Raw genomic sequence first — 12,284 nt, forward strand, 5'->3', positions numbered from 1 at the left:
GGGTGCGCTGAGCACTCCAAGAGCTTCCTTCCCTAAATGCTGTGCTGGGCCACATCCAAACTTGAGCAAAGCCAGTTGGATGCTCTCCACCAAGTTCGGGAGCAGCCTCTCAATGCATCCCTCGGAGCGCATGGATGCTCTAAAATGAGCCGTGCCCACGATGCTCCTGCTGCAGCTCCCTGGTGAGTCACCTCGACCCGCTTTGGGCAGGGTGCTCCTCTGCATCTCCCTGTGCTGCCATTCCGCACCTAAGGGCACATTTGGGGCGCGCATCCTCTGCTCAGGTGCGCTCTGGAACACGCGTGAATAACTGCTCCGCTCCTGTCCCAGCGGAGTGCAGCCCCACGGCCGCTTCGTGGCGCCTGCAGAGGCACAGCCCGGGGTGCGGGGATGCCCCAGGCCGTGGTGTTCCCGCAGACTGTCCGGAGTTGCGGGAGGGAGGTTTGGCAGCGCGGCGAGCGAGAGCGGGGCGCGGCCCCTTTAAGAGCGGGGGGGGGGCGGCCGCCCGCGTTCACACCTGGAGTGGGAAAGGGGGGCGGGCCCCGCGCCGTGATTGACGGGCCGCGAGCACCAATGGGAATGCGCGGCGCCGCGACGGGGGGGGCTCCTGACCAATGGCGGCGCGGCGGGGGCCGCCCGGCAGCCAATGGGCGGGCGCGCGGGGGGCGGCCCGGCTACATGTTGCGGTGTCGCCAACGTGGGTCCGCGGCGAGCGGCGCTCGGGCCGGGCGGCAGCGGCGACCGCGACCCCGCGGGAGCGCACCGGGACCGGCCGGCGCCCGCCGAGCCCGAGCCGAGCTGCGCGCAGCAAGAGGAGCAGCAGGACGCGCTTCCCGCGGCGGGGACGCGGACTCGACCCGCCCGGCAGTGCCCGGTGGATGCCGGTGCCGTAGCGCCCCGCGGGGCCGGCGGCGGAGGCGATGCTGCGGGCGGCGGAGCGGCGCTGAGCGCCCGCGGCGTGAGCGCTGCCGCTGCCGCCTCCTCTCGCCGCGGACGTTCCCCGGTGCCGGATACAAAATGGCGCTGCCGTCACGGGCGGCGGCGGCGCTGCTGCTGCTGGGGCTGCTGGGCTCGGCCGCCGCCGGCTGCCCCGCGGGCTGTGCCTGCGGCGGGGACACGCTGAGCTGCGGCGGGCTGGCACTGCCCGCCCTGCCCCGGGACCTGCCCCGCTGGCCGCGGCACGTGTGAGTACCGGAGGGCTCCGCGGGGACGGGCCGGGGGCGATGCGCCGCGTTCGGGCGGCCAAACCGCGGCTCTTTGGCTTGGTGTCAAGGACGGGGAAACTTTAAACAAAAATCCCCGCGGAACTCCGGTTTATTTATTTAAGCCAAGTGGCCGCTACCGCCTTGCAGGCGCTGGGCTGTGCGGTGCGGGGTTTGTCCTGTGATCCGGTGTCCCACCCGGAGCGGGGATGGGGGGATGGAGACGGTGGATGCGGTGCTGGTCCCGGGCGAGGAGTTGTGGCTCGGGGCTCCCCGGATCTGGGTGCCGTGCGGGGCTGAGCTCCGGGTGTCCCGGAGGAAAGGGAGCCGGGAGCGGGTTTGGTGTCCTAGCGATGGGATCTGCTGGAGATAACGGCCAGCTTGGGCTTCCGAATCCTTATTAGGGCATCGTCCGTCTGTCCGTCCGTCCGTCCCGGGGCTGCGGAGCGGGGCGCGCCCGCCTGCCCGGATCCGGACCCCAGCTCCCGGCCGCTCTTCTGCCTTTTCATGCTGCCAACTTTTTAGGCTGTGAAATGCGAGGGGTCGGAAGGGACTCGAGGGCTTAGGGGAGTTTCGGTACAATCCAGGTGTTTTCCAGCAAAGGCTGGCTGCGCTCCCGCCGTACTTGCGTGTGCAGCGGAGTTGTTAAGCTGCGGTGTATCGCATGTCCTGGGGGGCAGCTGAGCTTACAGCCCCGCACCTGGTGGCTGCTGCAGCACCGCGGGCTGTTTTTCACCCCTTACAAGGGTGTTTCAAAGTGCTCAGGTTCGTGTCCAAGCGCAGAATGTGTCACTGCTGTTTCCCTGGAGGTGCGGCGGGTCCGCTCCCGTTGTGTGACCGCTGCTCTGGGCTCGAAGAAGCTGAAATAAAACAGCAGGCACTTGAAGCTCAGGAGATTCGGGGGGTAAAGTGTGCTCAGGGTTGAGTTCGAGTCGTTTAACAGTTCAGGAGGACTGCGAGTATGTGTGTGCGCTCACAAACTTATAAAAATAAGTGCCCTGAACTATTCGTTAACTTCGGGAAATCAGTGTCCAGACAGGGAAACAGCGCTGCTGTCTCGGGGCCTTTCTGCTGTTTGAACAGATTCATAGATCATCGCTTTAAAACCCCTGGCTGTAATAGATACTCCTCAGCCCTGCCAGGAGAGAGGACGGTCACTGAAGTGTTGCTGGAGATCATCCAGCTCCTTATTAAGAAGAATTATTAGAGGTTTGTCAGGTTCTCCTGGTGGTATTCACTTTTAGCTGCAGAAATGCCTTTTTTTACGTGACATTATCATCTCTCATATTGAGAGGAACGTGTGGCCTCTGCATTAAAGCCCTGACTCCTCCCATTCACCTGTTGCTCTGAAGGATCTTTCCCTCACCTTTCAGAACAAGTTTTTAACAATTCCAGCATTCCCATGCGCTCTTAAAATAGGACAGTGTATCTTTGTTCGGGCAAGGAAGTGCGTTAATATCCCAGACAGAACAAATTTATTATTGAGTTTTTTTTGGTTTTTTTTCGGACTGCTCATACCCAGGAGTGTCTTCTTCAAATGGAGCAGGTTTTGGAGTGTCTTGTGTTCAGTCCAAATTTTTTTTGTGAAGTAAGAACACGTATAAATCTTCTGCTATGGATCTGCGGGTTGTCGATCTTTTAGACACTTAAAATGCAGTTTGTAACTCTATGTTGCGAACTAACAAGAGTTGGTTACAACGATTACTTTTGTATCTGGAAATGCAACGTTAAGGCTTTTTTGTTTCCTCACAGCTAGTGTAACAATAAGAGCGAAACTGTTTTAAATACTTTTGCTTTTAGAGAAATACTGTTTCTAATACTAAAAGCTACTTAAAATTACCTGTTACAGTGTAGGAGCACATCAGGCTTTGTGGGATCGTAAATTCATTTGTGAGTGAACAGCAGAGAGTTGGTAACTCGTTTCTTCAGTGGTTTAATGCTCTCTATAAAACCACCGTGTGCTAGTGAAAAGTTACCTCTGAGCAAGTATCTCTGTATTTTTAAATTTTATTTTTTTAACATTTTTAAAGAAGGCAGAGGTGAAGATCTGCAGTGGTCCGTGGCTAATCCGGGAGCGTGCGGGTTCTCCAGCCGTAACTCGGGCAGAGACAGGAGGTGTTGGAGCTGTGCATCCTCACCTCGGTCCTGCCGGGCTGATAAGCTCGGGCATGTTCCATCGCTAATAGGAGACGAGATAAAACCCAGCTTCCAGTGACTCTGGTGGCACTGCTTTAACTTCATTAAGGCGCTATTGAACAATCCCTCTTTAGCAGTTTATCTCTATTCCTAACGAGTGCCACAATGCTGAGGCAGTGCTTGGAGTCGGCTTTCAGCGTGTTGGAGATAAAGCTTTTGTTTGTCGGCTTGGAAATGTGGCTCGGCAGCCGGGGAGGGTTCTGGAACAGACTTAATCACGCCGCGTATTTTGTCAACAGGACTATCAGTACCGAGGAAAAGCGCTGGGGCTTTTTGAAACTATTGTTATTTCTCTGCTGGCAGCACGGCTAGGAGTTGTAATTTTTGTCCCAAGCTTTCAGAAGGAATAGCAGAGGGGCTGCAGTCTCTCACATTTAATGTAGTATGGCATGGATGGTTTTTGGTTGTTTTGGTTTGGTTTTTTCTGGTTGTTATTTTTTTTTTTCTTAAAAGCAACAGGCAGCTCAGCACTGTGTACCAGTTATATAAGTGTTCTTGACTTGCTGCACAGGGCACGTTGCAACACTGCCATGACCCATCCCATGCAGCACCCAGCTGCAGCTGGGGAAGGTTCCTGCTCCCTGATCCGAGGGAAAATCCGGGACAGTCAAACCCTGCTGGGCAGCTGATGTGCACAGAGCTCCTTTGCACTGCCTCCCTTTGGAGCTGCTGGAGGTGCTTCATGTCTTTTGGTGTTTAAGTCTGAAGTTTGTTTTTTGCAGTAGAATGTATGACAAAGTTTAGGGCTAAGCTTAAGTACAGAATGCTTTGTGCCCCCCAAAAAAGCCAGGGCTCCTGCAGTGTTGGTGATGTATCCTCTGCTTCTGTCTCTCCATGCATCTTGATTTTTGAGGAGTGATGGAAGAGGTATTTCCTTTAGGCATCATGTACAACCGAGGGTTTTTCCTTTCCTATTTATTTAGTGATAAAGCAACAATACTTTAGGTACAGCTTTTGGTGAGAAGATTTAGGGACAGTGAGGCTGTGGCATGGTCTGCAGGAATGAAAGTTTTAATTTTAAACAGAAATATTGTGTATTTTTGACCCAAATGACTAGGGGATATTTTGGGGGATGGTGATCATCCGTGCATGAGGATGCCTCTGGGTCAGGGTGCGTGTGCCTGGCACGTCTGGGAAAAGGCAGTGTCCTCAAGTACCCAGGAGAGCTGGGCTAAGAGCTGCTCTCTGCTTCCCAGGAAGGCTCGAGGCTTTGGCTGTATGGATAAGTTGCCCCGAGGCACCAGCTGTGTGCCTGTTGGCTCTTTGCACGGAGCTGCTGCTCTCTGGAGAGATCAGGCTGAAATGTCTGAATGCTCTTTGAAGTCCTGTGGGTGCCTGTCAGTGGTTTCAGGCTCTGGGAGTGCATTTGAACTAGGAGTCAGGAGCAGTCCCTTTCTGTTCTCAAGTGTATCCACACAGTTTTTGTTCAATGAAATTTGTTTGTTTTACAGAATTACCTGTAAATTTATTGCTAATCTGAGGTTTTCATGTGTCTTTCACGTGTTGGGGTAGCTTCCTTGCTTGCTTGGTAAGGGACTCTGCTGATGCTGGTTGTATGTGATTTGGGTTTTTTTTTGTTTTGTTGTGGTGTGTTTTTTGGGGGGGAAGAAGGGCATTACTTGCTCTCTGGCTCTGGAGTGGGTCTGTTCCTGCATTCGCTGGAAGAGGAGGTGGTGTGGGGGACTCTCCTGCTGACAGTGCTGGGAGGGGGGAGTGCTGCTGGCAGTACCTCTCCTGCATGTCCTGCTTCCAGGCCTGCTGAAATAATGGAACAAAGATTAAGTAATGGTCACCCTGGGCTCCTGGCCCCGTGCAGCTGTGGAGCTCAGTGTGTGCTGGCTGCCTGGGGGGCTGCAGTGCTTGGAATGATGGCTTGGTGCAGGTGCTGGTCCCTCTCCCTCCTCCTGGGGCAGCCGTGGAAGCCCAAAGACCCCCTGTGAAGCCAGCAGCTCATTCCTGGGTGGTGCTCCAAGGAGGTTTTCCTGCTCAGGTGGGACAGTGCTGGGAGCTGGTGGTGCTTGTGGAAGAACTCCTGTGTGGCTTGCAGTGACACAGATCTGGTGCTCCCTGCAGCACTGTCCTTGCTGGTGGCTCTGCTCCACACAGTCCCCATCCCCAGGGCTGCAGGATGGCTCTGCACCCTGCAGATTGCAGTTCCTGCACTGGAGCTTGCCCTTGGTGGGTAACAGCAGAGCCCCTCCTCGCAGAGCAGTGCCTCTCCGGGCTGCTGAAGCACAAATAAATACATGTGCTTGCAAGTAAATCCACCCTTCCTGTGCGAACATGTGTCGGTGGATTCACTGACCACCCTCAGCATGCAGTATTTATTTATCAGTTCCTACAGGAGGGCAGCAGTTAACAGCAAGCCCTCTGCATCTGCTGTCTGAGCTTCTCATCTCCATCCCACACTGAGCCACAGCCGGGGCAGAAATTGGCTCATCAGCCTAGGATTAAAAGTAAATATGATACTGATAACAAAGGAAGAAATCCCCCATTTAAGTAGCCTTTCTGGCTCTTGCAGAAGCCCCTGGCTTTTAGTGAAAGGCTCTAGGACCCCCTCAGCCTCCTCTGCATATTCCTCTCTCCTTTTGAGAGACTTCGGGGGTGTTTAATCACTTTGAGACTTCTCCTCTCTGCAGTGACTGCAATTTGAAACGCAGGGGTCCCATACAAAAGAAGCAAGTGCTCAATGGGCTGTGTTAATATTCAGCACCGTTTACAAAGGGTGCAGTTTGAAAAGGGGAGAATGGATGGTCTGGGAGCTGGGGGAGGAGGAGCTGCAAAGGGAAAATTCCCAGGATAGGGGAACCAGCATCTCTGTAGGCAGTCAGAAAAAACTGAACACACCATCAAGTGTTCTCTAGAAAAATCAACTATTATGTGTTAGGTACAGCTTAATTTTTTTTTTTCTTTGCTTGTGCAAAGTTTTCTGGATGCAAGGTTTGGGGGTGGCTGAGTTTTGCTGGATTTCTTGCTTGGAATTTAAGGAGCAAATGTGAGGTTGATTGTCTTATCCCTTCGCTTGTTGGCATCAAGTAGCTAAATGTGGCAAACTAATACATTTGGGACCCCAGACACTTCAACAAGCACTTCAGCTACTTAAATGCTTCCTCAAGCATGGGTGAGATTTCACTTCCCTGCTTGAGCTGCTGCTGGAGCCCTGTCTCTGATGGGGATTTGGGCAGATGTGGAATGCTCAGAGTGAGGTTTTATTTGGTGTGAGCCTCACCTGGTGCAGGGGAGTCCCAGAGCAGTGGAAGGATGGTCCCAGACTGCAGCTTCAGAAGAGCCTGCTGGAAGGGCTCAGGGTGGTTTCATGTTGAGGCAAATCCCCCAAGAATTGTCCCTGAAATGCCCTTCTGTTCTGTGCTTGCACCTGGGCTCATGAATATCTCCCACCGGTGTGCAGGGCAGCTGGAACTGCTGAGTGCCACCCTGGGCATGCCCAAGCAGTGCCTGCCTTTGGCTTCTGAGTGCTTTGATCCATCCAAGAGGGGTTCAGGTTTTCTCTTGAAGTTTGAGTGGCTGCAAATTGGGATGATGGCTGTCATTCCTCAGTAGCCAGCTCTGCTCAGGACTTGTGTATTGGCCCTGATTTGTGTATTGGCCCTGACTGGTATGTTAGCCTCACCCAGAAACTCTCAATTAGGGCTGCAGGGCTTTTAATTGATCTCGTTGGCTGCCCTGCCAGACACCTTGGATTGAGTTAGCTCAGCTCATCAGCTTTTAACACAATCATTTTGTGCTGCTAACCTAATCACCCAGTGTGACTCCCTGGTCTTGCAGTGTGGAGCTGGATGGGGTCATGTGGATGAATGCAGCAGAGATAATTCAGATTAATGTTGCTTCCAAGAGCCATCTGTGGAAAATCCAGGCTTCAGGTTGATCAGCTCTGCAGACCTGGGCTGGACAGGAATTAGCACTTCATGCAGAGTGAGGGGAGTGATTTAACACAGAATTTAGCTTGGGTGAATGACAGTAAATAAATAAAGCACCTTGGTCTGGATTATGGTTTTATGCAAACCTGGGCACCCTCTGACAGCTCTCCCTTGCTGGTTTTTAGTGGCATGTGAAGAAAGAAGCAGAGTGTGAGGCTTCAGGGTGTGCAAGGAGAAACAAAGAGTTTCTTCCTGCACACCCTGGAAAAACCCTATTTCCTGCTACCTCCAGCTATTAAATGATGTACTATATATTTTTTTCCTAGCATGCACAGAGGCCTAAGTCAAGGACCGAGGTGCCGTTGTGCTAATGCACCACATGAAATACCTCTTATTGTTGTAGCTGAGTCATCCATTAATAGTTAACCAAAAGTGCTGCAGCCCAAGTCCTGCAGCCCCAGCCTCCCCTGGCTTCAGAGCAGGACCACAACACGTGTAAGGTCTTACACTCCCTCATTATGTTTTCAGCACGTTGTCTCTCAGGCCACAACCATATAATTTTGGAGATGTCTAGAAGCAGGCTCTGCTATTTTGGGGACACCTCTCAAGACCTGATGACGTGTCACAGCCAATTCCAGGAGCATGGTTCACTTCCACGTGGTTCCATTTTCAGTTTGGTTAAGAACTGGAGGACATGTCTCAAACTGCAGCCATCTGTGTGGCTTTTATGAACCATGCTGGGTGTGCAGACAGAATGGTTGGTTGAATTTTAAAATGCATTATCTGCCTAAAGCTTTGTTCTGAAGATAAGTTTTGTGTGCAAGAGAATTTGTCTTTTTTCCAGGATGGGAGGCAGGGTTTGGGTAGTGTTGATATTGCTGCAAATAATGGGCAGTAACTTGTGTGAATTTACCTTTGGTGTCCTTTTTTTTTGGACCTGCTAGGACAATCTCATTATTTTAAATTAGCAGAGGTGCAGTGTTAAATGTAATTTTTGTAAATCCTACTCAACTTGGTTGCATACTGCAGAAGTTTCCCCTTTGAAGGTGCCTATTTTCAGATGAATTCTTTCAGATTAGAGAACACACCCTCCTGAGTTCTATGGCAATTTGGCTGTGAAATCTTGAACTGAAATGCTTTTTCCTAGACCACCCCCTCTAACTTTTAGGGTTTTTTTTTTTTTCCCCTATAGGAAGGCAGACAAACCCTCAGGTGCAAGGAGGAAATGAGAAATTCAGAATGCCAAGTCTGGGCAGTGCTGCTTCCCCCTTGCCCACACACAGGGACAGAGATTCATCCTCACCACTTGCATGTTTCCCTGGTTGCCCAAAGTTTGTGATTTGGGGTGGACACTTGCCAGGATGGAACCCTGCTGTCTTTCCATGCTCCTGCTCTGGAGAGTTTACCATCAACACTAGCTGCTCACAAGCCTGTCTCCAAAATGCTGACCTGCAATTGCAAACACACTTTGCCTAGCTGGTGTCCAGGCTGCTTTATAACTTCACTTAGTGTGTTTTAGCCTGCTGCATGCCAATATAAACACAGGTTTTCTATGTTATCTGTCATGTAAAAAGAAGTGCTGGCTGTCCAGCAGGGCAGGGTGTGCAGTGTGTGTGGCAGTGCTCAGCTGGTCCCCAGTGGGGTTGGGTTGGTGGAAGATCCTCACCTGGAGGTGACAGGTTTGGGGGCACTGATTTGTAGTCACATTTACAGTGCAGTGCTGGATGTCCTGTGTGTGCAGGTGCTCCTGAGGGGGTTTGGTGTGGGTAATATCCATATAGGAGTGGGGTGGTGGGAGACTTTTGGAGGGGGGGGAGCTGCTGCTCTGTGGGTTGTGTCCTGTGTAATAAAACAGTGACTGTAGGAAATGGCCTGGCTGGAGGCCCTGTGAAAAATTGCCCCCTAAATGTGTTCCAGTTGTCCAAACACTGGTGCCTCTCCTTGCTGTGCTGTGAGCAGGGGGAGCCTGGAGCTGCTGCTGCTGCCTGGGGAGCAGCCCCAGGCACCCTTTGCTTGCTTTTTGCTGTTTCTCTGCCTTCTACCCAGGCTTCAGAGCTGTGGAAAAGCACCAGAAACAGTCATTTAACAGGGGTTTAAAGAACAGTCCTCCAGCAGTGTGGACAGGATGAGCTGTTCTGCAGCAGCCCAGTCCATGCAGGCAGCCCAAGGCTGTTTCCCAGCATGAGGGGGTTAATCTGAGATGGAGAAGGAAGGTGCATGGAGCCATAGGATTTCTTCCTCTCTCATGGGATTTTTCAGCCTCAGGAGAATGAGAGAATGGAGGGGTTTGGCAGGGAGGTGTCCATGGCCTGTGTTGGCAGTGATCTCTCTGTTGATTCTGGTGTTCTACTTCTCTCATGCCTGGTTCCTTCATCCCTCACCCACCTGCCTGGTGATGGCAGAGATGCCAGGTGCTGTGACACAGCTGTTGGCTGCTGCTGGAGGTTTTGCTGTTTGTGGTCTGGCCTTGCTGGGAGCCAGGAGAGCATCCTGTGCTCTGTTTGTCCTTGCAACTCACTGTAAACCTTTGTCCCCTTCTGAACTGCAGCACAGTCACATCCACACTTGTATTTCATTTGTTTTGGCAATATGGGGAGACTTCTCCTGTTTTAGGAGATTTAAACAAACCATGTGATGTTTTATTTTGAAAGGTGTCATAATAGTTTGTGCTTTTTCTTTGCTAAGTGTATTTTTGTGCTGTTCCTGTCTGTTGGTCTATAAACAACTCTGTTCATTCTTTTTCCTCCTTAAACAAGTAATCTAAGTCAGAATTCCTGGCTTTAGAACACCTTTTGGATTCTTTTGGAGTAGTGCATGCATTTTGTATATAAATCAGTAAATAAAAAATAAGTGTGGTTTTTTTTCAGACTTAACAATTGGAAGGATTTGTGAGAGTTTTGCCATCTTTTTTTCACATGGTTGTAAATCTCTTGTCTATTTATTCTACTTTCCAACCTTTGTTATGGAGGTGTTGACCACCCAAAAGCTGTTGAGGTTGATTAAATTAAGGGGTTTGAATGACTGTTCATAAGAGTGGATAAATAATCTTTGTTACAGGTTAGAAAATATTAGAATGCATACCTAGGGAGATTCCACCTTTGCTGTGTGAGTGGGCAAGGAGAAGTTTTCTGGTTTGGGAGGAGCTCTGCAGAGCTGAGGCCTCACCCCTGATCTCTGAGCCCTTTTATCCAGAACTGTGTCCCTTGTTTTGCCTACTGGACAAGGGGCTGGCAGCCTGTCCCTCCAGCCCCCAGGGATGCTGTGGGACTCCTTCAGCTCCTGCAGTTTCAGTACAAGCATCTGTTTATCTCTGTGAGGCTGAGTCCAGCTCCCCAGTGAAGTTGCTTGGTTTCTGACTCCTTGGTGAGCTGAAGCTCTTCCAGGAGCTCTGGTTTCATCCTTGCTGACCTTACCAGCAGAGACATGTACTGGTCTTTGAGTTAATCTCCTTGGACAGAAACTTGTACAGATCTAACAGGATTTGTTTGGCTCACACTGTCTACTTAAAACAGCAGTTGGATTTGCTCCTCCCTGGTGCAATAATCTCTCTGGGGCAGGTACTGCTGTTTACCCAGGTTTCCTGAGAAAGGAGGTTGTGCAATGGTTTGTATGTCTGTTCTCTTCCCCCAGAGGTTTTGATGCTGTTGGCCAACTTCACTTTAAGGGGTGAGCTCAAACTTGGAATGGCTGCCTCTCCCATAGGCAGCAGGCTGAGGAGAGTGGCTGTACCCCCACTGAGGGAAGGGAAGCAGTGTGAGATTATCCTGTGTGAAAAATCACAATCTGTGGGAGAGAGCAGTGCTATTTAACCATCCCTGCAGGAGAAGTGGATGGCAGAGTCCCGGCTGTGAGACAGGGCTGTGCTTATCTCTGTTATGAGGTTGGTGAAGATGTTCAGAGTCTTGCTGGAAGGTGCTGGCGTTACCTGATGTCCATAGCCAGGAGCAGAGGATTTGGTGCTGGGTTACCCCTTGCATTGTTCCTGTGAACAGGGGATTGATGCTATGGAAAAAGCACCCAAATCCTGAACTCTCTGGGGACCAGCATGGCTTGCTGTGTCTAAAGGGATGTCACCAGTGCAGTGGAGGAGCATCTCAGCCAAAGCAGCAAGCTCTTGTGACAGCCACAGCTAGGGACTGGTTTTGGTGATTGCTATTCCTCTTGAAGCAGAATTTCCAGGGAGAAGGTGCCTGCTGGGCATGGGGCTGTCAGCTGTGGGTGACAAGGGATGGCCCTGGGTGTCTGCATCCCTCTGGATGCAGGGACTGCTGCCTGGCCACTCAAGGGGTCTGGGATTTGCAGCCCCAGTGGGCAGAAGGCAGAGCCATGCAGCTGGGCAGCATCCTTGGGAGATGCCAAATCCCAGCCCAGGCTGTTTACTACAGCCTTTCTCTCATGGCTCCTAGCACTTGACTCAAGTGTTACCACTTTGTGGTCTGCCTCACAAGAGCCTGAGCTGTCCTTTCAGCTGGCAGGGACACTGGGACTGTGCTGCATCCCTCTGTGTGTCTTCCAGGCTCTCCTTTATTCAGACTGCAGAGGGTTTTCCCAACACACTCCCTGCATGTTCTTGTGCTTGATGATGATCCCTCTCCCAGCCACGGTGTGCTCAGGCTGCCTGGACTCTGTGTCCTGCTCTTTGCTTTGTTTGCTTCTCTTTGCAGCTGGGATTACTCAGGCCAGCTCAGAGGCAGGGCTTGAGGCACCCTGTGTGTGAGTTGTAATGCCAGTGTGGGGCTTTGCTGGGAACAGGCTGTGCACCATTAAGCTGTTTAGGATTGCCACAGATCTTTTTTTCAAGCAAAAAACCACAAAAACACTCTTTTTTGGGGAGGATGAGGTGGCAGCTGAACACTTTTGGGCCTGGGTTAATTGATGTTGCTTGTTTGTGAAATGAATGTTTAAAAGAAGAGGAATTCAGCACAGACTTACAGGTCTGTGCACTTGGAAATGAAATGGGGAAGTTTCCCTGTCCAACAAGCTCCAATTGCTTCCTCTATGGTTTCCT

General features: G+C 51.5%; 1 protein-coding gene across 1 annotated transcript in view; it reads left to right on the plus strand.

The window, feature by feature from the left end:
* Positions 1-390: 390 nt before the first annotated feature.
* Positions 391-12,284, plus strand: part of LRIG1 (leucine rich repeats and immunoglobulin like domains 1) — an 87,445-nt gene continuing 75,551 nt past the window's right edge. Inside the window, 3 exon segments of the mRNA XM_042779710.1 lie at positions 391-441; positions 569-760; positions 763-1,184. Of these exon segments, the coding sequence (XP_042635644.1) occupies positions 391-441; positions 569-760; positions 763-1,184 (665 nt within the window).

This window comes from Catharus ustulatus, chromosome 13 (genome assembly GCF_009819885.2).
Source record: "Catharus ustulatus isolate bCatUst1 chromosome 13, bCatUst1.pri.v2, whole genome shotgun sequence".
Taxonomy (NCBI): Eukaryota; Metazoa; Chordata; class Aves; order Passeriformes; family Turdidae; genus Catharus; species Catharus ustulatus.